General features: G+C 43.8%; 1 protein-coding gene across 2 annotated transcripts in view; it reads right to left on the reverse strand.

Annotated features, from left to right (window-relative positions):
- SPATA13 (spermatogenesis associated 13) overlaps positions 1-27,518 on the reverse strand; it is a 153,652-nt gene that overhangs the window by 51,348 nt on the left and 74,786 nt on the right. For both annotated transcript variants that reach the window (XM_030813237.1, XM_030813239.1), the window contains 2 exons: positions 5,625-5,990; positions 3,612-3,756 (listed from right to left, as the gene is read on the reverse strand). In XM_030813237.1, coding sequence (XP_030669097.1) covers positions 3,612-3,756; positions 5,625-5,990 — 511 coding nt within the window. The remainder of the gene's footprint in view (positions 1-3,611; positions 3,757-5,624; positions 5,991-27,518) is intronic.

Raw genomic sequence — 27,518 nt, forward strand, 5'->3', positions numbered from 1 at the left:
TGTGAAATCTCTGGTTGTGCTGTTAACTGATCTCGGGGTCCCTAGGAACAAAACAGACGAGTGATTCCACAAAGGTACCACAACATTGTGTAGGAGGAACTCGCCAGGGCTGGCAAGCAGAGCCCGAGCTGAGCCATGACAGAGGAGACAAGGGAGGGCCCTCACTCAACTCCCAGACTCAGGCCTTTTGATGGAGCAGAGCCAGGGAGCCTCGAGGTAGGCACCCTACTACAAGTCTTCTTCCTAGCTTCTCAAAGAGGACTCCTACCATCAGCCCGGTGACTGTCCTCAGGACAGGGAAACTCCCGGCAGCAAATGTAAGTAACACTCTTCCCAAGCCTTTCTGAGTAGGAGAGATGGCTTTGGCAAGGCAAGGATTTAGCTCGTGTGCACTCCTGGTTAGGAGCTAATGGCTTGGCTGAATGGCCTGGAGGAATATGGAAAGAACAAGATGGGCTGAGGATGGGTTTGGGGAAGGGGTATAACTGGCTACATCAGAATACCCGCAGAGCATGAGATGACGTCCATCCTACATGAATCCTTATTGCAAGAGAGGCTAATTAATCATCATGTGGACATGCCATCTCAATGCGCAGCTAGATGTCAGTCTTCCTTCCTAGTCATCTTGATACTTGCTCAGTGGGTTCATAAAAAGGAAAAAAAAAAAAAAAGAAGCAAGCAAGAAAAAGGCCATGGTGGCAAAAATGGATGCCAAGCCTGGGCTAAACCACAGGAAGTCTGGGCCTTCCCCTCAACAAAGCTGATGATACGGTTCCCTGAAGGAACCAGACAGCCCCTTGTGGAAAGCTGATTGCAGTGGGGCGTTTTCATAATAGAGGGGCTGGTGATTTGTCCCTACTGGAAGGGCCACTTATGCTGGGCTTGGATTTGTTTTCCTGCACTGTTAGGCCTCTGTGGATCCTCCAGAAGGCCCCTATCCTGTCACAGCATCTCACGTGCCACCCAGGCCCAGAACGTCACAGAGAAGGAAGCACATGACCCCATCACACCCAATAACGACCAAGTAAAAATGAAGTTACGGAGGCAGCTGGGAGACACACCCAAAAGTTGCCATACTGCCCTGGATGGGACGCAAGCTCTGAAGCAGTGACTAATTTGGAGAGGCTCGCCCACAGCAGAAGATGCAGGGCCGGAAACCAAGGGTAAACACAGAAGCGGCTTCTTAGGATTACTTAATAATACACTTGCAAAATGTTTTCTTCCCACCTAGGAACTCTGCTCTGTTGAAACTGAATTTAGTGCCCCCCAAGGGAGAAGTACTTCCTCCAGAGTTCACAGTCCTGGCCACAATGAATTAGAACCAAGGCTGGCCATTTTTGCCTCTTCATACCACTGGGAAAATGAGCACCCACAGAAAATGGGGATGGCTTTTGTGGACACTGCTACCATATTTCTCAAATGGACAAATGCAATCGCCTTCAAATCAATCTCCATTCCTCTTCCTTTCCCCCCACAAACTGCCCTCCCTCTCTAAGCATAAACCAGAACATACTATGCTCCTGCTGGCAGTGGCTTCACACCACACTTAGAACAAGCTCAGCCTCCTCATGACCTGCAGAGCCATTTCCAGCCTCAGCCCACCTCCCAGCCTTCAACATCCTCGTCTGCCTCTTGCTGTCTGAGCTCCTGTCACTGTGGCCTCCTTGCTGAACCTCAGACACATCATGTTTCCTGCCTGTCTTTGGGCTTCTGGTGCTCCTTCTGCTAGGATTTCTCCTCCCTCGGATCTCTGCCTCACTGCCTCCTACTCACCTGTCCCCAGCGTCACCTCCTTGGAGAGGTGGCTATCTCCTCCACCTGCTCCTACTCCTCACATTACCCAAAGTCATCTTCTGCAGGGCCGTCACTGGTGCCTTGGTGCATCCTACATATTGACTTATGGAATCTGTTCAAATGCTGAAATGTAAACTTTGCATGACGTTTTATTCTCCACAGCATCCCAAATTCTCTATTCCCTTCCTTTCCCCGCCTTGCCATTCTGGTAGGGATGTGTTGCTTAAATCTGCCTCTGGTTATCAACGCTGAAGAGGCACTGCATCGAACTGGAGGACTAGTTACCCTCAGAGGTCCTAGACTTGGAGGTGTCTGCTGCCACTGATGAGGCTCTGGGTGTCTCCCTCTAGGGAAGACAGAGAGGGTTCACGGAACAGGTGCATCGTGGTAGAATGACACTCTGTGGAAATAAATGCTCTCTATCCTGTTTTATTTTTCTTTACAGTACTGTCTGCCCTGTTAAATACTTACTTGGCCTGCCTTCACATGTAGAAGGCAAGGGTCCCTGGAGGCAGACACCCCACGCTTCTCCCTGTTCCAGTGCCACCAGGTGGCGGACACATCACCTAAGCTCGGACAGCTGAATCTTCCATCCTGGGACCTGAACCCCTGGGTGCGTGACAGAACGACAGTCACTAACTCCTAATAAGTTAACTCCTTATTATAACTCCTCCCCAAGTAAGTATACACTTCTTCAAGATAGAGTCTTTAATTAAATGTTTTGTATTTTCAAAGTGCTCACTGGATACCCAGATAAAGTGCTCACTGGATACCTCACTAGCTCCTGGGACGGTGCCATGGCCAGTCTCCCATCACACACCTTCCTGTGGCTCCTCCACTCCCAGGAGTTAACCTGGTTGCCATCCCTTCCCTAGCCTGGTTCCCCAGCCATTCCATCAATTCTGGGCACACCTGGCACCCTTCCAATAAATTCCCTTTTTGCTTAAGACAGCTCTTTTGTTGCTTTTCAACAAAAGAATGCTAAAATTAAAACATTTTTAACATAACAACAAAAACCAGTGTTACAGAAAGCAGGGAAAGGCTGTGTGTACACAGGTACGGTGTGGGACAAGTGCTCTACATTCCTACCACCCTAACAATGCTACAGTTATTTCTGCCTATTCTTTTAACATCTTCTGCCATATGGGTACACGTTGCATATTGTTACAAACATGGTATATGCTTTTGATTGAATTGTGTCCCCCCAAAATATGGTGAAGTCCTAACCCCCAGTACCCATGAGTGTGACCTTATTTGGAAATAGTCTTGGTAGATAATCACATTAAGATGAGGTCATTAAGTTGGGCCCACATGCAGTAAGCCTGGTGTCTTTATAAAAAGGGGAAATCGGAACATAGACAGACACAGGGGAGAATGCAATGTGAACATGAAGGCAGAGATGAGGCAGTGCCCCTACAAGCCAAGAACACTGAGGGCACCAGACGCAAGGAGAGCGGCCTGGAGCAGACCCTCCCTCACAGCCCTCAGAAGAAACTGACCCTGCTGACGCGTTGATCTTGGATTTCTAGCCTGGGTCTCGGTTCTTTAGGGATCTCCACATGCAGGAATGTATGTACACGGACACCACAGGAGGGGCAAACTTCTCAAACTTAACAGCCACCAGCCTGGCACACAGAGCATCTACCCCAGACAGCAAATGATGTACCGTTCTCCTGACATGAGCCATCCTCACTCCCAGACAAACGCACCCTGGCCCGAGGGAGGCGCAAAGGTGCAGAAACTGCTGCCTCAGGTTAGCTGGAAACAGTCAGATGGGCCCATGGCAGCTCTGAAAGGAAAGGGACTCTGAGACTCACTGTTGGATGCTCTCATCTGCCGCCGGCGTCCCACACGGTCCAACCCAATGGGGGTGCTCTGGGAGAATGTGAAGGGCCGGAACCGGGCTGACACAGCCTTGTAGGGTGGCACCTGGTGAGCAGGCATGGGCGGCCTGGAAGCCGGCTGCGAAAAGAAAGCAAAATCTGTGAGGAGGTGCCAGGAAGTGGCAGCTCCTGCAAGCACCTCACACGCATAGCGCTCTCACCTCAAAGCCACTCACAGACGTGAAATGGTTTCTCCAATCCTGCCACGAGTTGCAGGCTACACCGAAGCCCAGTGGCAACTCGTGATGCTACAGTTTTTAACAATCCTGATCAGCTTACTGGCCCGCACCCTGCAGCCTCATGTTTCATCTCACTTGTCTGCAACATGCCAATAGGTCACACTAAGGAAAAAGAAGCTTCTGAGAAGAGGAAGGCACATTTAGGAAGCAGTGGAGTTGTCACACAGATGCGGGGTCACAAAGGTAAGAAGATGCTTTCCCAGGGGTGGCCTCTGGAGGAAGCCAGGACAAGGCCACAAACCCGGCCAGGGTGGCCAACTGTGATCCTCACATCCTTCTTCAGCCTTCTTTACTCCTCCCTGCTGACACAGAGCCTGGCATAGATGAGCCCTCAATAAGGATTTGTAGAGCTGAAGGCAAGCCTTGTTTACCTAAACACACACAGCAGTGGAGCTTTAGCTGAAAGAAGTGGTTTTCCATGTATTTGCCCAGGTCTCTCTTATAATGCCCTTCTGGTTTTCTATAATAGCAATCCCTAAAACTATTAATCAAAGACTCAGTTGCTTTATGTGTTCCTTAGATTTCTTTTTTTCTTCTTTTGTTTATTACATGCATATTCTGCTTATGTAATTCCTTAGGTTTTTCTTACAATTTTCCCACTCAATTCCCTACATTAGGTTATAGTACAGAAAATTACTTTGCACATTCCTTTTGGCTGCTCTGAAGTGAAACCCCTTCTAGGGCTGTGGAGCATCCTGGACTATTGTTGTGAGTTAAAATGGTTGACAGTTTGCTTCAGTACAGAATCATTTCCCAACAGTGGAGCACCTTCAGGCAAAAGATTCTTAAAATTTTCATGATATTCTGCAACTTAATTTTTTAACCTTAAGAAATCAATTCAATTTATTTAAGCAAGAGTTTTTGAGTGCTTGTTATAAACAAGGCATTGTGTGGGGCTTTACAGGAAAAGTGTAAACATACACAATCCAGTACTAGTACTGTATAGGCGTTCCCTTTTAAGATAATTTTATGGGTTACTTATGACATCAGCTACCAGGTTTTAAAAATGAAAGTGGGCATATATATTACTCATATATTGTTCTGTGAGTGTTTACTACAGCCAGAGTATTAACCTCCCCAAATAAGTATACACTTCTCCAAGATAGGGTCTTTAATTAAATGTTTTGTATTTTCAAAGTGCTCACTGGATACCCAGATAAATATTTGTTGAATTACTATACTAAGAAACCAGTACTAAGTGTTTAATCCATTGTCAAACTATTAATAGTTGCAAAGTTGCAACTCAAAGAAAATAATAAGAAAATGGTAGAAAACAAAATACTTTCTTATCTCCTAAAAAACTATTTCTTCTTTACATTTTATTTCTTCTTTACATTTTATCTTTACATTTTAACAATGAACAATACTGTCTTTTTCAACAATTACTTCTTTCAGGAGTCATACTAGATATGCCCTGCTACCTTTCCCTGGTTAGAATCTCAGGTTATTCAGAAACAAATAGCAAATGAGTCTCATGTATTATTTGAGACCCCAGGAAAGAAAGATTAGCAAAAGGCATCCAAACATCAGATGGTTAGTTTGAATTCATGCATGTTTTCACACAGTCAGGAAGAAAAGGTAGTTAAGCACAAGGTGCCGCCCTTGAGAACGGGAAAGAAAAAGCAGATCCAGTTTAGTGTGCAGAGAGAACAGAGGCAGGAAGCTGGAGGGCCTCTGCTGGCTTGGGGAGGTGCACACCAGATCTTACTTGGGTCAGAAGATTGTCCAGTTCCTCCGTCTGGTTGGTCCCATACAAGCTGACCCCACCTATCACGGAAATGGGGCGCCTTCTCCGGGCTCCTTTGGGGCAGCCCACCGGAGCATTCTGGTCTTCAGGGCTGGCAGAAGTCATGCTTGCCTGGGGGTCCTCGTCCACACGGTCTTCCTTCTGGGGGTCTGCAGCAACTGAGTCTTCAGGAATAGACAAACTGCGGCTGGCCAGCTGGCCATAGTCAGAGAATGGCCGAGGCCTTGGCCGTCTCCCAGAGCCCCATCTCCTCTTGGGGGTTCTCTGTGCCTCTGTCCTTTCCTCATCCTGTGATGAGCCTCGCCTCCAGGGGCCATCAGGGACGACCTTTCAAATGCGAACAGGTCAGGTGAGCTCAATATCCAGGAAGGTATTAAAAAAAGAACAAGCGATACATTCCCTCTCACCACCACAGCCGTGCCTCGGGTTTTCTTGATTTACTTGTTTATTAAAAGTTATTTGTGTTTTAGAACATGAAGACACAACTAAACCTTAATCAAAATAACCAGATCTATTATTATAGGCTGATTCAAAAGGCTGATTCTAGGCTGATATTTCAATATCATAATTGAAATAGTGGTTTGGTGACCAATGATGAGCTATGATAAAAGGCATCAAGAAAAGCAGCACTGGCCGGATGCGGTGGCTCATGCCTGTAATCCTAGCACTCTGGGAGGCCGAGGCAGGCAGATCACTTGAGGTCAGGAGTTCAAGACCAGCCTGGGCAACATGCAGAAACCCCATCTCTACCAAAAATACTAAAATTAGCGGGGCGTGGTGGCGCATGTCTGTAGTCCCACCTACTTAGGAGGCTGAGACAGGAGAATTGCTTGATCCTGGGAGGCAAAAGTTGCAGTTGCACTACCACACTCCAGCCTGGGTGAAAGAGCAAGACTCTTTCTTTAAAAAAAAAAAAAAAAAAATCAGCACCATCGTGAATTAATAAAATGAACTTTGTAACTATCATAGGTGTCCCCCAAAATGTACCTAACGACAGCATGGGAGGCCAAAGACCTGCCAGGAAAAGAAATGAATGGGTGATGCTATCCACTGCTGTTCTATCCACTTCTTTCAATAACGTGCACTACTTAAAAATAGAAGGTCCTTTAAGAGGACTAAGTCCAGGGCTGTCAGGACCCAACACTCGAGGAGCCTCTGGCTCCCATCAGCAGCCTCCAGGCAGCAGTCTGATGGGGCGAGCACTGAATGAGGATTCAAAGAACTCGACTAGGCTACTCACTAGTGGTGTGAGCTGGGACAAGTCACAACTGACCTTTCTGGATCTCAGATTTTGGACTGAACAATCCCACAGCTCAAGAATCTATGATCCTAAATGAGGAATGACCTTCTAATTTTTTCAGATAATTTTTCAGAGGCAACACAATGTACTAGGAAAACACATGATGTTGGGAATCGAGCAGACACGTTCAGTCACTGTGTCTGGCCCAAGACCTAGTGCAATCTCAGGCAAGTCACCTAACTTCTGCGATCTGGCTCCGCAGCCGTTCCCTGGGAAACAGCAGGTCCTTAGAAGGATGAGAAGCAACAGTGGTGAGACAGCTCTTACGTCAGGAGTTCTTTGCTGCTCTGAAAAAGCTGGGCCACGGAGTAACCATTCCCAGGGATCAGGCCTGATGAGAGAGCAGTTGTTTGAGCAGACCCCTCAAAGCCTGGCCAGAGAGGAGGGTTGCATCAGAGACCTGCAGGAGTGGAGGCCTGTAAGCCCTGCCTGCATGCCCTCCGTCTTCCACCCCTGAACCTTACCTACAGATATAAACAAGAAGGGCTGTCAGTCAGGCCATGGGCACAGGGAGGACAACCAGAACCAGCAGAGAAGGCAGACTATGACAGCAGGAGTCCCTGGGAGCTCACAGAGCTGGTGCCGCAGCCCACCGGCTCCCTTGTTGAGAAACCAAAATGGTGGCTGGTAGAGGCAAAGGAGGCACACCTCCAGCCAGTGACAAGAGACCCTGGGCCCCAGGCTCGCCATTTCCAGCCTGAGGGTCTGAAGGCTCACTGAGGCCACGTGCCACGAAGAAGTGGATGCAGAGCCCGGGTGCGGTGGCTCACGTCTGTAATCCCAGCACTTTGGGAGGCCGAGGTGGGCAGATCACTTGAGGTCAGGAGTTTGAGACCAGCTGGCCAACATGGCAAAACTCCGTCTCTACTAAAATACAAAAAATTAGCCAGGTGTGGTGGCAGGTGCCTGTAATCCCAGCTACTTGAGAGGCTGAGGCAGGAGAGTCGCTTGAATCTGGGAGGTGGAAGTTGCAGTGGGCTGAAATTGCACCACTGCACTCCAGCCCGGGTGACAAAAGGAGATATATATATATATATTTTAGTAGAGACAGGTTTCACCATGTTGGCCAGAATGGTATCGAACTCCTGACCTCATGATCTGCCCACCTCAGCCTCCCAAAGTGCTGGGATTACAGGCGTGAGCCACCACACCCGGCCTGAGTCACATTTTTCTATGAACTCTGTCTCTCACACACAGAGACACGCACACAGGCAGGCATGTGAATAAACATGTCTTTTCTTTTGCTAATCTGTCCTCTGTCAATTTAATTCACAGGCCTTAAAATTCACAGGCCTTAAGAACAGAGTCAAAGGGTGTAGAGGAAACGTTTTTTCCCTCCCCAACACCACTATAGGAAAATATGAGAGAAATCATGGAAAGGTTAATATTATTTTCTCTATTACTCATGAAAAACAAATTAAAGATAGTTTAAATTACCGAATCAAATGGCACAGACAACTTAAGTACATACTGAGAATAAACCCAATTACACTATTGCCCTGTAATAAAAAGGTTCAGGAACAACACGCTAGAAAAACAGAAGTACAACAGGCAGGGAGCCGTCCACCTGCTCACAAACGGACATGCAGCCCCTTGTTCTGTTCTATTTTTAGTTAGTTTTTTGGGGTCTGGTTTGTTTTGGTTTTACACTTACGCAACATGCACCCTGCCTTTTCTCAGTAATGCCAAAAGTAAGGAACTACTCCAGGCAGTGACAGAGGCTGGGTACAGGCAGGTGAGCTCCAAGCAGGTCAGGAGGCAGGACTTGGGATCATTCCTTTAACACATCATGCCTCAGAGTCAGCACAGTAGAGCACACAAAACCAACTGTTGGCCGGAGCACAATAGTTCACACCTATAATCCCAGCACTTTGGGAGGCTCAGGCAAGAGGACTGCTTGAGCCCAGGAGTTGGAGACCAGCCTGGGCAAAACAGTGAAACTTCATCTAAAAATAAATAAATAATAGCAGGGCGTGGTTGCATGTGCCTGTGGTCCCAGCTACTTGGGAGGCCAAGGCAAGAGGATTGCTTGAGCCCAGGAGGTGGAGGCTGCAGTGAGCCATGATTGTACTACTGCACTCCAGCCTGGGCGACAAAGCAAGACCCATTGTCAAAACAAAAACAAAAACAAAACAAAAAAAAAAACTGTAATTCTATGTTCCATTGAAGATATAAAAGGAGAAAACACTCCCGCTAAAAGCTACCACATATTCTAAAAATAGCAAAACTTAGTAACAGGATAATACACAAAATTGAAATGTCCATTTTACTCTCAGCAAAAGTACAAAGAGAAGGATAGAGGAAAACTCTCAGATTTAAGCTCACATTCAAACATTGATTCTTAGCCAAAAGATGGTTAAATTCCTTATGAAACAAATCTGAACTTTGATGGATATTCTAAAATGGAATCTTTTTTTTTTTTTTAAGCAAAGTTTATGTAATTCTGAAATACCACCCAGGTTCATTCCAGGGAATGTAGTTTGGTTGTGATTCTACTTGGAACGGTAGACACACATGTCCCATCAAACAACCTTCTCCAACAAGTGACAGCCTAACTCAGACTCTGGCATGGGCAGCTGGGGCCCATGGATGCACCAAAGAAACATGCGGCTGGGCACAGCCATGTCCTCTAAAGAGTCTTTCTTGACTTTAAAACACCATCATAGAGACCTACCCTCTCCCATGGCCATGCCAGAGCTCCGCCCTAGTCCAAACAATCCAGCCAGAGCTCTATCAGCTCCAAAATGGGCAATTCATACCCAAGTCATAAACCTCTGTAAACAGACTTTCCAGTGGAATCGCTGCCCTTTTAACTCTTACTTCTCTGCATATATTTTATTTTATTTATTTATTTTGCGACAGTCTCACTCTGTTGCCCAGGCAGTGGTACAATCACAGCTCACTGCAGCCTCCACCTCCGGGGCTCAGGTGATCCTCCCGTGTCAGCTTCCCAGTAAGCTGGGACCACAGGTACGTACCACCACAGCAGCTAATTTATTTATTTTTTGTAGAGCCAGGGATTCACCATGTTGCCCAGGCTGGTCTCAAACTCCTGGGCTCAAGCAATTCACCTGCTTTGGCTTCCCCAAAGGGCTGAGATTACAGGTGTGAATCACAGTGCCTGGCCACTCCGCATATATTTTAAAGTGCTTTGCTTAGTATTACATGTTTTCTTCCTATAAAATTTCATATTTTACTCGCAAAAGTAAAAAGCCAGTATAGGCTTTGTTACCTCCAGTGAGACATCTCAAACTTCTGGCCTCCAGAATGGTGAGAGAACAGATGTCCACTGTTTCAAGCCACCAAGTTTGGGGTGATTTGTTACAGCAACCCTAGGAAACTCACACAGCAAGGCAATTCCGAAGAAAATTCAAGCATAGGGACTCTGGGCATACCAAAGGTTTTTTGAAGATGTATATAAATACAATAAGCTAACCCCCCCGTTTTCTCCTAGGGTACCAACATCCTGGCTACCACAAGAATTCACATACAGGGGTCGAGGTGAGAAGAAAAACACCTTGGCAGTTGATGCCTCAGAGGACGGTAATGAAAGCTGCAATGTTTGAAAGGCTACGAGGTGCCAGACCTATGCCACATGTTACCTTGCTTAATCTTCACAGCCACCCTGTGAGGCAGGTACTATTCACAGAATTTTACTGATTAAGACACCAGGGCTAAAATAAATGAAATGATTTGCTCACGTTAATAGAGCCAGAAAAGGGAAAGGCCTATTTCACAACCCAATCTGTCTGACTTCAAAACCTCTACCTCTCCTCTAGAAAGCCTGCATACTTAGCACGTACTTTTACAGAAGGAAAATAGAACTTTGCAGATTTTCCTTCCTTTAGATGTAGAACTGCTGGAGGGAGGGGAGAGGGAATGACAGTTATCAGAGGCTCTGGTAACATGTGCCCTGGGCAATCTGGTAAAACCTACAGACCCCAGAATCACATGTTCACACGCATAAAAGAAAATGAGAGAGGATTGTAAAGTAAGATGATTTAAAAGAGCTGTCATGTAGTAACATATGTCACATATCAATTAAGAGGATGTGTGAGGCATTGATTCTGAAGTATTGATGAGTGATGTGAATATATTTCAAGACATCAGAAAAACCTGTTGTACGATGTGAAAAAGGTCTGTAATCAGACAATATCACAAATATCTAAAACTCCCGGGTTAGATAACGACACTTAAGAGCATCCTAGGGTATCAGTCTTGTGCTTCAATTCTTAAAAAATGAAATTTTAGGCCTTACAACTTATAAAGCCAAAAAAGTAGCATCTCACTATCCCAGAACTATATCTCATTACCCAATGTCCCTTAAATGAAAATTAACGTGTCATAACCAAAAATACCCTGCATAGGCCTGTTTTTATATGTTACAACTATCTGCCCTAGGATTTTAAGTGGGTAAGGGGAAGGCATAGGATCCCAGATGAATTACCATATTTTGAGGAGTTGAAAGCAGGAAAAAGGAAATATTTACATATGCAGAAAGAGATAAGTTTGAGCCTTAATGACATTTTTTCTTGTGGGAGGGGGTGGTATTTGTAACGCCAAAGGAATAACATGTCACATTCACTTAGAAATCTCAGATTTTCAAATTGCTTTCCCATCTAACTATAATTATATTGCCCAAGAAGCAAAGAAGACATAATTACCCCCATTTTAAGATGAGAAGACAATGGATTTACTGAAAGATAAGAGCAATCGAGATAGTTCAGGCACTTTAATTTCATCTTTGGAAGGCCAGCACTAGACTTGACCCCACTATTTATAGCAGTAGGTAAGAAAGATGCAAAATGGCTTTATGGGTTATAGCAAAAACCCTTAGCAGCAATTGATACTGCTCCCCAAAAAGCCTTCACGAGCTTATCACACATGCAGTCTGCACTGCTGGCTTCTGCCCTATGTATTTCTCTGGGCTATTTCTCCATTCATCCATGTGTGTGTAGACACAGTCACGCGTGTGCATCCGGCTCGGACTCTTCTGTGTTGGTTCCTCCCACAGACCTCACCTTCACTTCTTTCCAATGTTCTCTTCCTCTCTGTCTCCTTGCCTAGGCCCTCTTCCCCTAACTGGTCATGTATGGAACCAAGAGTCGATTTTGTTTTATGGAGTGAATCATATTTGGTTTCTTATCCTTAATTTTTATAACAATTAGGTGGAATAATCTTTCTTTTCTTTTTTCCTTTTTTTTTTTTTTTTTTTTTGAGACAGTCTCACTCTGTCACTCAGATTGGAGTAAGTAGCACAATCTGTGCTCACTGCAGCCTTCAACTCCCAGGCTCAAGTGATCCTTCCACCTTGGCTTCCTGAGTAGCTGAGACTACAGGCATGCACCACCAGGTCCAGCTAATTTTTAAATTTTCTGTAGAGATAGGTGTCTCACTATGTTGCTCAGGCTGGTCTCAAACTCCTGGGCTCAGGCAATCTTCCCCGCCTCAGCCTCTCAAAGTGCTGGTATTACAGGAGTGAGCTGCCATGCCTGGTCTGGTGGAATAATCTTTCTAAGCTGCCTTTTGCTTTTGTAGCCCTCAATGGGGTGGTGTGTGTTGCAGGGGAGGTGAATTATCCTGGCACACGGGGAGGTGCCCCATAAACGGGGCCAACTACCAGGTGGGCTTCCTGGTCCTCCACCCCCTGGCTCTTTCCACCAGTCCAGGCATCACTCCGTGCATCACTTAGGCAACTTGAGGAACAACCACTGTGAGGGGAGGGGCTCGTATAAGAGCCCGTTACCCATGCAAAGTGGAGGAGAGGAGGGATGGCCTCTGACCCAGTTCAAAACTAAGTAAAAGGCAAAACACCCTGCATTTCACTGAGTAACGCCGTCTCACAAATGTGCCTGTTCAAGATGGCTCTGCTGCACCCCTCAGTTTCTGCTACTTTAGGGACCATCTTGGGAAGGGGCAGACAGGGTCATTAAGTTGTCCCTTCTTTTCTCAGGCCTGGCTCTTAGGACAGGGCCTGGGCCAGAAACAGACCAGGCACAATACTGGAAGTAGAAACATCATCTACTGGGTTACTCTTGCTATAGCTTGTAGGTAAAAATAAATAATAACTCTGGGCTACATTCTTAAAAATGTGCTGCATTTTTTACTAGGATCTTAGGTTTTCACCTGTAAGAATCTTCAGTGGTTGGTGGAATTCTGACAGCAAATGAAGCACAAGTGACTAAGCCAACCTTTTCTAATTACTACGGAATAGGGATACACGCATGTCAGTAATCGTGACATCATTTTTAAAGAGTCTCCAAAAACCAAAAAAATAAGCAACTATTATAACCCAGAAAACTGCGGCCTTGTCCCTTGGATTCAGGAAACAGTTTGATCATTTGTTAAACATTTTAAAACAATGAATGTTTATCTCCCTTGAAGTAGGAGAGGAGCATGGTGGTGATATTAGATACTTCAATTGTCCTTGAATGTGTTACGTGGATGATAAAAGATGCTATAAACACAGCTGGTGACCCTATGGCCTTGTATGTAACCTGTTTTATAGACTGATATGGTAGTTCATTAAAAAATGCAAATATACTGAAGTTCATGGAGAACACGTACTTTAATACTATTAGCCCAGTTCCATGAGCATAAAAACACTAGTACTTCAGAAAAATGTAATCACTAGTGAAGTCTTAGAAAACAAGATGGAGAAATCAGTGTAGCTGAGCTCTTCTTCAGTTTAAAAAAAGGAATGAACTCCGCATGACGGTGAAAAACTCCATCCCAGGCCCCGTGACCATGTCCTGTGCCCCTCACCTCACCTGCCTCCCTCACATCATAGACACGTGTCACCATCGTGATCCCAAAACCAACACTCCCAGGCTGATGGGTTTTTCCCCCTTAGCCTTCATGATAATTATTCAAGGGAGTTCCATTTTCTAGGCTCAAGTAAAACATCCAGACCATCCTGCCATCTCAAAATCAATAGTAACACGACACTGAGATTGACATCCAGGTAGAGAAAACAAAATTGGTAGGCTGTATTTTTTTTTTTTTTTTTAAAGACAGGTTCTCACTCTGTCATCAGGCTGCAGTGCAGTGGCGCAATCACGGCTCATTGCAGCCTCAACCTTCAGGGCTCAAGTGATCCTTCTGCTTGGCTAATTTTTGTATTTTTAGCAGAGACAGGGTTTTGCCATGTTGGCCAAGCTGGTCTTGAGCTCCTGAGCTCAAGGGATCCACCTGCTTCAGACTCCCAAAGTGCTGAGATTACAGGCATGAGCCACCACACCCGGCCGTAGGTTGCAATTTTATGCCTGGACTAATGAAGAGTAAAGAGACAGTTTAAAGCCATCATATTATGAAATAAATGCACATAATGACCACATCTTAAAACATGTTTCATCTCTGAAACACATGCTAAAGAATAAAGAATATAGAGGTCTACTTTCAAACTTGTTATTTTCAATGAGTGAAAAAACATGATTTTATAAAAATGAACTTACTTTCCTCTTTGGAAATTAAACTTATTGATTGAGGAGAACTTAATATTTCAAAAGTAATAACCATATTTTAGCTCTGAATATGTTAGCAACCTGCTGTCTTTATTTTTTTTTTATTTTTATTTTTTTTAGACATGGTCTCTATCCGACACCCAGGCTGGAGTGCAGTGACGCAATCTCGGCTCACTGCAGCCTCCACCTCCTAGGCTCAGGTGATCCTCCCACCTCAGCCTCCTAAGTAGCTGGGACTAGAGGTGCGCACCACCACACCTGGCTAATTTTTCTATTTTTAGCAGAGATAGAGTTTCGCCATGTTGCCCAAGCTGGTCTTAAACTCCTGGGTTCAAGGGATCCACCCGCCTCAGCATCCCAAAGTGTTGGGATTACAGGTATGAGCCACCATACCCAGACTGTTGTTTATCTTTCTTTACATTTTCATACTCTCCTGTTCCTGGCCTCCATCCCACAATGTAAACAAACTTACTTTCATTTTTTGAAATTATTGATAGAGGACCACTAAGTATTTCAAAATCAGTGGCCACGTTTCAGATAAGGAAGTCAGCCATCCCGTCCCTAACTCCTCCATCATCTCCTGAAATCCTATGCCACTCTACAAACAAAATAATTGCAATTTCCCTTCCCCCATGATCAACAATCCTGTTTTGAAGGTGTTTTACTTAGTCTCAGATACATGAGGAACAAGGTAATGGGTCCTTGCCAACAATAAGCTTCTATACTTTTATTAATTACACACGATTGTATCACACCTGCTTTAAACTCATAAGGGTCCAGGGCCTCCCTGAGCAGGTAAACACCCACCTCTGATGTGCTGTGCACCACAGACACTCGGGCCACATGGACTCTGCACAGGAGCCATCACAAACGAAAGGCAAGATCACAAGGAGTGCCCGTAGTGCTTCTTTTTTATTTTCACTGAGGAATGCAAGAATCTAATGTGTTCTGCTGCCAAGTATTTCCAGTAGGTTTAATTCAAAACTTGGCAGTTAAAGAATTACAGATGAAAAATTTATACTACAAAGAGTAAAAATACAAAGCCAAATAAATGTACAAGGCATTCTCACTGTGAGTAAACGTGTGAAAAACATATACATTAAGGAGTGAGGCTGTAATCCTTTGCCTGGTCACAAACTGTATACAAGACTTCAGCTGCCTGTCCCCTACCTGTGGCACTGACCTACTAAACATGGCACCACTCTGGCCCTGGAGTCACCCTGGAGTCCAAGGTGGCTTTCTTTCCTGTGTCACCCAGTGAACTCCCAAAACAAATGGCCAGAAAAGAGATTGAAGCACCTTAGCAGAGCTAGCCCATCCCAACCAGCCAAAACATTCCTACCTAAAACATCAAGGAGAGGCCAGGGGCAGTGGCTCACCCTTGTAATCCCAGCACTCTGGGAGGCCGAGATGGGTGAATCACTTGAGGTCAGGAGTTCGAGACCAGCCTGGCCAACGTGGCAAAACCCTGTCCCTACTAAAAATATAAAAATTAGCTGGGCATGGTGGTACACACCTGTAATCCCAGCTGCTTGAGAGGCTGAGGCACAAGAATCGCTTGAAACTGGGAGGCGAAGATTGCAGTGAGCCGAGATTACGCCACTGCACTCCAGTCTGGGAGACAGAGCAAGAGTCTGTCTCAAAAAGAAAAAAAAACAACTCAAGAAGAACTGGTTTGCACCGGAAAGTGGAATGCAAATTTATCAACCATGATACCAGCATTTGAAACATGCCCTTAACCTATAGCACATCACTTAATTTTGTGTGTGCGGTAAAATATATATATTTTATATATATTTAATATATTTTTATATATATTATACATAATATATATATTACATATTTAAACATGTATGTTTATATATTATATATATTATATATGTGATATATTTTACATATATATATATACACACACACATAATGTCTACTACTTTGACTTCTTTTTAAAATTTATAAGATGGGGTCTGGTTATGTTGCCCAGGCTGGTCTCAGATTCTTGGCCTCAAGTGATCTTCCCATCTTGGCTTCCTGAGTAGCTTGAGATTACAGGTATGTGCCACTGCACCCAGCTCCATTTTAATTATTTTTAGGTGTATGAGTCAGTGGGATTAAGTACATTCACACTGTTATGTAATTATCACCACCATCCATCTTCAGAACTTTTTCATCTCTCCCAAATGTATCTCTGAACCCATTAAATACTATCTTCCCCCACAGCCCCTGGCAATGACTACTCTACTTTCTGTCTCTATGAATTTGACTTACTCTACGGATCTCATGTGAGTGGAATCATACAGTATTTATTCTTTTGTAACTGGCTGATTTCACTTAGCACAATGTCCTCAAGGTTCAGCCACACTGCAGCATGTTTTTTGTGTTTTGTTTTGTTCTGAGATGGAATCTCACTCTGCCGCCAGCACTGGAGTGCAGTGGTGCGATCTCGGCTCACTGCAACCTCTGCCTCCTGGGTTCAAGAGATTCTCCTGCCTCAGCCTCCACCTCCTGAGTAGCTGGGACTACAGGCACCCACCATTATGCCCAGCTAATTTTTTGTATTTTTAGTAGAGATGGGGTTTCACCACATTGGCCAGGCTGGTCTTGAACTCCTGACCTCATGATTCACCCGCCTCGGCCTCCGAAAGTGCTGGGATTACAGACGTGAGCCACCGTGCCCAGCCTGCAGCATGTTTGTTAAGGCATAAATAATATTCTGCAGTGTGTGTACACACTATACTTTTTATCCATTTGTCCATCAACAGACACTTGGGTTGTTTCCTTCTTTTGCCTCTTATGAATAGTGCTGCTATGAACATGGGTGTCTAAATACCTGTTTGAGTCCTGTTTTCAATTCTTTTGGACATATACCCAGAAATGGAATTGCTGGATCATACAGTAATTCTATGTTTAACTTTGGAGGAATCAGCACACTGTTTTTAACAGCGGCTGTACCATCATTTTATATTCCCACCAGCAATGCACAAGGGTTCCTATCTTTGTGAACACTTGTTTTTTTTTTTTATAGTAGCCATTCTAATGGGTGTGAAGTAGTATCTCACCATGGTTTTAATTTGCATTTCCCTAATGATTAGTGACACTGAAGATGTTTTCAGATACTTTATCATTTGCATATCTTTTTTTTTTTTTTTTTTTTTGAAATGGAGTCTCCCTCTGTCACCCAGGCTGGAATGCAGTGGCGCAATCTCGGCTCACTGCAACCTCCGCCGCCTGGGTTCAAGCGATTCTCCTGCCTCAGCCTCCCCGAGTAGCTGGGACTACAGGTGCGTGCCACCATTCCCAGCTAATTTTTTTTTGTATTTTTAGTAGAGACAAGGTTTCACCATGTTGTCCGGGCTGGTCTCAAACTCTTGACCTCAGGTGATCCACCTGCCTCACCTGCATATCTTCCTTAGAGAAATGTCTATTCAAGTCCTCTGCCCATTTTTTAAATGGGGCTGTGTTTTTGTTGTTGTTGAAGATATCATTTAATTTAAAAGCTCTCTGAAGTAGATGCATTTAATTCTACTTTACAGATAAGAAAGATTAAGTGATTCCTCAAGAGATGAGGAGGCTAATAAATGGTGAGAATGTCTGCACACCACACCCCAAAGCAGATGCTGATTCTAGGCCTCCTTCCCCATTTGGAAACCCAGCTGCAGGCCCAGCCCCACCCCTCACTAGTTATGTGATAGTCCTCGAACTTTTCCAAGCCTCAGTTTACTCATCTGTTAAAGCAAATACAAAAATCCCCTATGTCACAGGTGGCGGTGAAAATCGAATGCAACAGTGTTGCATGATGGAACTTTATTCACTGAAAAGGCATCATATCAATTTGAGCTGTTATTATTTATATTCTTATTTTCAAGAAACAGTTACTTTTTTAAAATCCCAAACGAGTTGGTAAAAATTCTAGTTCTCAGTAGTGGATGGAGCAATTGCTAGACCTACACTTCTCAACATATTTTAGACCAAATTCTTTATTTTATTTGAGACAGGGTTTCACTCTGTCAGCCAGGCTGAAGTGAAGTGGTGCAATCATAACTCACTGTGGCCTCGATCTCCTAGGCTCCAGCAATCCTCCCACCTTGGCTTCCTAAGTAGCTGGGGCCATAGGCTTGCAGCACCACACCTGGCTTTTTATTTTTTTTTAAGAGACAAGGTCTCACTATGCTGTCCAGGCTGGTCTCGAGCTCCTGAGTTCAAGTGATCCTCCAACCTTGACCTCCCAAAGTGCTGGGATTATAGGCATGAGCCACCATGTCAGCCAGACCAATTCTTTATCACACCATTTCTTGCTCGAAAAGTTTTTACAAGCAATCTTTCTCTTTTCCCAGCATGCCTCCCTGGCTTCAATCACTCTATTCTGGAGAAGTACAGGACACTTTATACCTAGAGGAACCTCAGCCTGGACAGCGAATCTCAAAGTTTGCGTTGACAAAAGTCATTTTCCTGAGTTGATTGCTGATCGTCCAAATTTCTGGGTCTAAACCTCAGGGACTCTAATTCAGTAGCTTTGGGTGAGGTTCAGGAATCTGTAGCTTTGGTTTGTAACTCAGGGCGGGGTCTTTGCTCTGGCTATAACTTAGAAGTACATAATTTGCAAAGTTTAACTGGTCTGTACTGAAATGTCTGACCAAAGGAAGTAATTTTAATCATAACAATTATTTCTGTTATAAAAGCTACTATTCACCGGATTTACCATGTTCCAAGGCACTGTGGTAAGTACCATACATGCATTATTTAATTTAATTCTGGCAGTACTATTATCCCAATTTTTTAAGAAGTTGAGGCTTAAGTAGGTCAAGTGTCTTTCTTAAGAACATACTGCTAGTTAGCAATAAAGCTAGGACAGAACTCAGCAGAACAAGGCCCAACTACCTTACACCATCCAGCTTCCTGACAACTCAAATTGGGAATGGCTGGCTGGGAGCCATGTGGATCCTGGTATCCTAGAAAGTTACTAGATCAGTGCAGGGCAGCAAGCAGTTGTGAGTGCTATATCCTCTCCAATCCACAGGGCCCCTCTCTCTATTCCTGCACCAGTTGACTCCCTGAAGTCTGCCCCAGAGCATTGCAAATGGTGGTTTTGTCCCCAGATTGTCAGAAGTAGAAGAAACAGGTAATGTTCAGTTTACATAGTGACTTGTGGCAATGTGTATTCTGGCCTCCACCAACAAAACCTACGGCATTCCTTCTAATCATCACCATCATGGCAGACACAGCCAAATCAACTGGTGTCACCAAGCCGGCTTGAAAGCAATTCCACCCTGGGTGGCCTTTGATCTTAATTGTTATAGAGAGGTTCAAGAAGAGAAATATAGAAGAGGAGAAAAACGTATACTGAAATCAGTTTCTTAGTCATCAAGCTAAAATTCCGCCCCCCCCCGAAGAATATGGAAGTGTACCTTTCTGTAGTTAGTGCTTCACTAAGGTCTAATTATGCCCGCCTATCCACAAATTAAAACGAGGCGCTAATTAAGATAAAATAAGAAAACACTGAAGAATATATTATGATATTGGTTCCTATCATTTCTTAAACTTCAGGAAGCTTAACATGCATACCAGTAATAAGATGCAGTACCTCATGACAAGTTGATTACAAATGGTTATTGTGGTAATTTCTGTAAGAGTTGGCATTTAGTCTCTTGTGCAGGTATAGGGGTATGATTCCGTCTCCCTCCCCGCTTATTTTTAATGAGAAAATCATATTTAATGGCATTTAACTGGAGAAACTATTCTAGAAATGAGCCACTGGAAAGTTCAAAACTACAGGTATACGATAATTTTATTTAGATTCTGCATTTGTAGAAATAATCTTATCAGTGTGTGTGTGTGTGTGTGTGTGTGTTTAAGTGTATAAAGTTCTGTAGCCTGTCAGCAGTGCTGGATGAGACTCCGGATTCCGTAGCTTTGGTTTGCATCCCGGGGGTCTTCACTCTGGCTAGAACTTCACAAGTACATAATTTGCAGGTTTAACTAGTCTGTACTGAAATGCCTGACTCAAATGTTGAGCACCCTTTCAGAAACACTTTGAAACTTTCCGTTGAAAAAGAATTAGGTAATAACGAGCATAAACCTTTTCAAAGCAAATGGAAACTTTTAAAAAACTGACTTAGAAAATAATTCAATCGTTAAAGTAAAAAGCTACTTTCACATTTAGACTCATGATCTGAATTTCTATGATTTAGTATTTCTGGAAGAGATCCTTTTTCTCTTTCACATTTTTCTCCAGCAAAAGCAAAAGAAACAAAAACAAGCTAAAAACATTCTAGGAGAAACTGAACATAAACTAGCACAAAGATGACTCATAGAAGGCACATTAATTCTCTTCACATCACACTAAAAAGCCCTCTGTAAGAGAAGATATCTGTTGCATGTCTACCCCAGGCATACTATTTAGGAAATATCATAAAACACTAACTGTCATAGCAGGGCAAATGTCCCTGTAACAACATGTTCAATTCATTAGAAAAACATTTTTTGAAAGCACACATAATATCATATTTAAAAATTATCTTTCTAACTCTAATTTTTGTGATTCAAATTCTGTAATGTTTTTGTCAGAAAAAAAATGAATGAGAACCCGGAGGAATAAGGAAACTTACATTCCTGTAGTACAAAAACCATAGGCAGCTGAATAAATGGAGGCTGGATAAACAGAAGTTCATATATTAAAAAACGAACCTTCATATTACACACAAAAACAACTAAACATGGGGCATATACCTAAATGTAAGAGCTAAAATGATAAAACTTCCAGAAAATAACACAGGAGAAAATCTTTGTAATCTTAGAGTTCTTGGATCTACAGAAAACTACAAAAATTTGGTAACTGAATTTTCATCAAAACTAGGAACTTTTGACTCTTTAAAAAATATTATAAAATTGGGCTGAGAGTGGTGGCTCATGCCTGTAATCTCAACACTCCGGGAGGCCGAGGCAGGCAGACCGCTTGAGCTCAGGAGTTCACGACCAGCCTGGGCAGCATGGCGAAACCCACCTCTACAAAAAATACAAAAATTAACCAGGTGTGGTGGTGTGTGTCTATAGTCCCAGCTACTGGGTGGGGGTGGTGCTGAGGCGGGAGGATTGCTTGACCTTGGGAGGTTGAGGCTGCAGTAAGCTGTGATTGCACCGTTGTACTCCGGCCTGGGCAAGAGAGTGAGACCCTGTCTCAAAAAAGAAAAATATTAAAAAATTTAAAAGACAAGCCAGACTGTGAGAAAATATTTGCAATTCCTATTAATTTGATGTGTCAACTTGATTGGGTGAAAGAATCCCCAGAAGTCTGATAAAGCATTATTTCTGGGTGCGTTTGTGAGGGTGGGTGTTTCCAGAAAAGACTGGCGTTGGAATCAGTAATCAGTAGAGTAAGTAAAGAAGACTTGCCCTCAAGGATGTGAGTAGGCATCTATAATCCCTTGAGGCATCAAATAGGACAAAAGGCCAGGAATCCCCTCCTCCCCTGGCAGACATCCACCTTCTCCTGCCCAGGAACACCGAAGCTCCTGGTTCTTGGGCCTTCGGACTCCATGACTTACACCAGCACTCCACCTCATCACCTTGTCCTCTGGCTTCCAGGCTCACGCTGAACTACATGTCTGGCTTCCTGGTTCTCCAGGCTGCAGATGGCAGATGTTGGTACTTGGTCTTAATCACACCAGTCGATTTTCATATGTATCCTATTGGTTCTCGTCCTCTGGAGAACCCTGAATAATCATATTATCTGATAAAGGACAGGTGGCCAGGAAATACAAAGAAACCTTAACTGCTCAATAAGAGGATGACAAAGAATGCAATGAAATGATGAGCCAAAGATCTGAATCGGCACTTCACCAAATCACATCACGTGAATGGCTAATAACCACATGAAATGACGTTCAACATCATTAGTCATTAGGGAAATAGTAATTAAAGCCAAAATGAAATACCACTCTACACCCGCTGGAATAGCTAGAGTCCAGAATACTGACAATACCAAGTCCTGGCGAGGATGAGGAGAAACTGGAACCCTTATACAATGCTGGTGAGAATCTAAAATGGTATAGCCATTTTGGAAAGCAGCTTGGCAGCTCCTCGAATAAACATAGAGTTGTCACAGGACCTAGCAATTCCACCCCTAGGCATCCACCCAAGAGAAAGGAAGCATATTTCCACCCTTGTATGTAAGTATTCATAGCAGCATTACTCATAATAGCGAATAAGGCAGAAACAACCCGTCTCCATCAACAGATGAACGAATAACAAAGTGCGGTATAGATGGCCATGCACTGGAATATTACGCAGTCTTAACAAGGAAGGAAGCACTGATCATGCTCCATGGACAAACCTTGAAAACAAGGTTTTGCTCAGTGAAAGAAGCCGGTCACAAAAGACCACATATTACAGGATTCTATTTCTATGAAATGTCCAGAAAAGTAAAATCATAGACACAAAAAATAGCTCTGAGGCTGGGGCTAGGAATAGAAAGTGACTGCAAATGGCACAAGGCTTCTTTCTGGGGTGGTGAAAACGTGCTAAAATTAGTCTGTGATGGCTGCAGAGCTCCATAAACCTATAAAAATCACTGAATTGTTCACTTAATAAAAGGTGTAGACACAAAGTCCATCAGCTGTGGCCTGGTCTTGGGCGGGGGCAGAGACTGATGGTAAAAGGTGTGGGGAAGCCTTCTGGGGGGAGCCAAGTGTTCTTTAGCTGGACGGTGGTGGTGGCTGCACACTCTACATTCCCTAAAAATCATCAAACTGCATACCTACAACCACTGAGTTGATGTTATGCAAATTAGACCTCTCTACAGAGCTGGTCTGATCAACCTCAGCCATGGAATTTCTCTCTGTGTCCCTGCTCTGACAATGTCACTGACTTTCCACCACTTACAGAGTAAAGTTCAAATTCACAGCTGTAAGCGAGGCCCTTCATAATGATGTCCAGACCTAACTGCTTAACCTGACCTCCCTCCTCTCCACCCAGCCACCCTGTACAGAAGTTCTGCAAGCCATCTGCAGCTCCCTGAGCACAACAGATGCATTACTTTGCTAGAAACTTATATACAAAGCCCCATGTTAAGTCCACACGTCACCTCAGCTAATCTTCACAACAATCCTATGAGGTCGGGACACTTATCACCCACAGTTTACAGGTGAGGAAAATGAGGTTTAGAAAAGCTTGAGAACTAGTAAGCAGCAGAGCTGAGCTCAGGCGTGGGCATCTGCCTCCTGTTCCACACTCTTCCCGCCAGCCTGGAAGTCCAGTGCCCTTCTGCAACCACTGCCCGGGGCATTAAAGACCCCAGTCCACTGTCCCTCCCCAGTTCTGCCACTTTCCAGCCAGAGTTCTTCATTCTGCCGCCTTTGGGGCTCCTGCGGCACTCAGTGCATTCTCATGAGGAGCCCTTACCACTATATCATAATGACCTGCACACATTCCTGTCACCAGCTAGACTCTGAACCCATGAGAGTACAGACAGCTTCTTTTTGTTTCAACCCCTTCTGTTCACATAGCAGGTGTTGAGTGGTGAGGTACACGACAATTCCTTATGCACTGTTTGACTTCTGCTTAATGATTCCATCTTAACTTGGATTATTCCTCTATATCAAACCAAATTACATTACTTCCTGTTCTCTCCAATCACAGAATATCTCTGCACACATGCCCAACCTACTGTACACCTCACTGAAATGCCCCTGTCCTCTCCATAACCATCTGTAGAAATCCTCCTTCTTCAAATCAGATTCAGTCACCCTTATGAAGCCTTCCTTGATTTGGTACATGGGTGAGAACTGCAAGTCCTCTGAAACCCATAGCATTTTGCTTTCACCACTTTTATGGAATTTAATCCATCAAGTTCTCCTGTGTCTTAGGTGTATCTGGGCACAGGTACAACCTCCTTGGCATCGCCACATTCCCTATAGAGTCATACCTAACTGGTCTCTTATATCTGACATGTGTTCAACAAATTTGGTTGGGGACATGGTTTCATGAAAATATAAATGCTGGATTATGCAGGAACTTAACTCTTATTTTTAAGTAGCATGATGTCAAACTAACTGTTTGAAGAATTTCTCCATCCCCTGTAAGACTGTAACAGTGTTATATTGAAAAAGAGTTCTGGAAAGAACCGACCTTAATGTCCCTGTCTTAAAAAGCCATGTCAATCTAGGACGGAAAAATCATCCAAACAGTGATAACCACACAGTGGCAGTCAGTGTCAGTGTCAAAGGGTGGGCTAAGTGTTTGACATCCATAATTTCATTGGCTGTTACCATCCCCGGGGCAGATGAAGTTACTCCATATTCTACCCTTGAGAAGACCCACGCCAGGAGAAGTTCAACAGTTTGCCCCGGTTGCCAGGGATCTTTTAATAATAGAGCCAGGGTCCCAACTCAACTAGAAACATGTGCCAAGAGACTGTAGCTTACCAAAGCTCCCTGGAGAGGGGTCCAATTGGTTGTCATCATTTAAGAGTTTTTTCCATGGCATATTTAGCACTATAAGAACCACTGACTCTGCTGCCTGAGTTTCCACTCACTAAGGAGGGGGTTTCTCCTTGTGAGCTGGTAGAAGAAGCAGCACGAATGCGCCAAACTCCTATGCAACACCTTCATAAGGCAACAGGCAGCACTGTCAACAAGTAAATGCAACCTGTAACTTAAAACAGGTCACAAGCTTAAGGACTTGTTCAACAAACCACTGCTCTGAAAGTTTACCACTAGGTGGCAGGAGCATAGCATGCTTTGTAAATAAAAGCGGCAGGACATTTTCCCAGCTCTTTTTCACAGCAATACACAATCTTGTTAAACTGCTTAAAATTTTTCAATGATCATTTTGTTATTTTTAGGGGAGTATAATATAAATAAGTGATTCTAAATAAAAATTATTCTCCCTATTGAAAGTACATTATAATATTTATTTTAAATAACACCATAATACATGTTGATTACAACCTTTTCATATTCAATAAGTTTAAATTTGCTTTAATCCTGTAAGTAGAACCATACTGTTAATGAGCTGAATAAAAAAAAATATTGTATATTGAAATAGTAAAGACTGAAATTTAAATTTGTAATGCTATGAAATAGACAAAAACTGCTTTTAACTTACGAAGGTTGGAATCTTTGCTTTTCACCCTTTTCCTATTTGTTTCCCTTAGTTTGTATTTTGTTTCTCAAAGCCAAAATAAAAAAGGTTTCAGGTTCGACTTCACAAGCACTTCTCTACAAGTAACAACGAACATTCCCAATGTATAAGATGCAATGTATAAGTTACGGGTAAAGCCATAACTGTATTTTCTCTTTTTGACATATATGTTAAGAGTACAGGCTGGGCATGGTGGCTCACGCCTGTAATCCCAACACTTTGGGAAGCCGAGGCAGGCAGATCACGAAGTCAGGAGACTGAGACCATCCTGGCTAACATGGTGAAATCCCGTCTCTACTAAAAAAATAGAAAAAATTAGCCAGGCATGGTAGCGGGCGCCTGTAGTCCCAGCTACTCGGGAGGCTGAGGCAGGAGAATGGCGTGAACCCGGGAGGTGGAGCTTGCAGTGAGCCGAGATTGCGCCACTGCACTCCAGCCTGGGCGACAGAGCGAGACTCCGTCTCAAAAAAAAAAAAAAAAAAAAAAAAGAGTACAAGAGGGGAGAAACCCTATCTTTACAAAAAAATTAGCTGGGCATGCTGGCAGGTGCCTGTAATCCTAGCTACTCGGGAGGCTGAGGCAGAAGAATTGCTTGAACCCGGGAGATGGGAGGTTGCAGTGAGCTGGGATGCACCACTGCACTCCAGCCTGGTGACAGAGTGAGTGAAATTCCATCTCAAGAAAACAAAAGTACAAGAGGAAGCCTGATGTGCTATGTAAGAATTCTGAGGCCGGGCATGGTGGCTCATGCCTATAATCCTAGCACTTTGGAAGGCTGAGGTAGGCGAATCACTTGAGGCCAGGAGTTTGAGACCACCCGACCAATACGGCAAAACCCTGTCTCTACTAAAAATAGAAAAATTAACCTGCCATGTTAGTACATGCTTGTAATCTCAGCTACTTGGGAGGCTGAGACATGAGAGCTGCTTAAACTTGGGAGGCAAAGGTTGCAGTGAGCCAAGATCGCACCACTGCACTCCAGCCTGGCTAACTGAATGAGACTGTCTCAAAAAAAAAAAAAAAAAAAAAAAAAAAAAAAAGGAATTTTGAAGAAATGACTGCAACTGAAAAATGTGATGAATATCTGGAGGCAAATTCGTAGAATTATCAACATGTGCACGCACCTTTAATAAATTGAATTTCAATATAATTGTTGTTCTGCTTTCTATCTTTGGTGATCTTTTGTGGGTAGAAATTAAATTTGATATAACTAACCATAGCAAATATACATATAAAACCATAAAATGGTCAAAATCACCCTGGCAAATACCTACACACTAGTTCATATATATTCACTTAACAGGTTCTCAGGAATAAAATATTGCAATGATTTTTTTAAAAAAATTTTGCGGCCGGGCGCGGTGGCTCACGCTTGTAATCCCAGCACTTTGGGAGGCCGAGACGGGCAGATCACCAGGTCAGGAGATCGAGACCACGGTGAAACCCCGTCTCTACTAAAAAATACAAAAAATTAGCCGGGTGTGGTGGCGGGCGCCTGTAGTCCCAGCTACTCGGAGAGGCTGAGGCAGGAGAATGGTGTGAACCCGGGAGGCGGAGCTTGCAGTGAGCCGAGATTGCGCCACTGCACTCCAGCCTGGGCGACAGAGCAAGACTCCGCCTCAAAAAAAAAAAAAAAAATTTTGCTAAGCAGAAAATAAAATCCAATCTTTAACATAAAAAACCCTCCAGATATATACAAATCCTTTTTTAGGGAGGGGAGGTTCCAAACTACGAGTGGGGCAGGTAGGGTGTTTAGTGGAAGGAATGTTACCCTTCATCTCACCCAGGAATGAGTGAAGTTTGGTCAGTTGCACAAACAGGAGCCGGCAGAACTGGAACTCCTTCCTAAGTCTGGTAACTACTCCTGTGTCCTTACAACTGCTCCACAGGCTCAAATATGCAAATGAGCAGACGGTTCTCAATAATCAAGACCTCTCAAACTGGTGAGCTCTCCACAGG

The sequence above is a fragment of the Nomascus leucogenys genome, chromosome 5 (assembly GCF_006542625.1).
Source record: "Nomascus leucogenys isolate Asia chromosome 5, Asia_NLE_v1, whole genome shotgun sequence".
NCBI classification, from domain to species: domain Eukaryota; kingdom Metazoa; phylum Chordata; class Mammalia; order Primates; family Hylobatidae; genus Nomascus; species Nomascus leucogenys.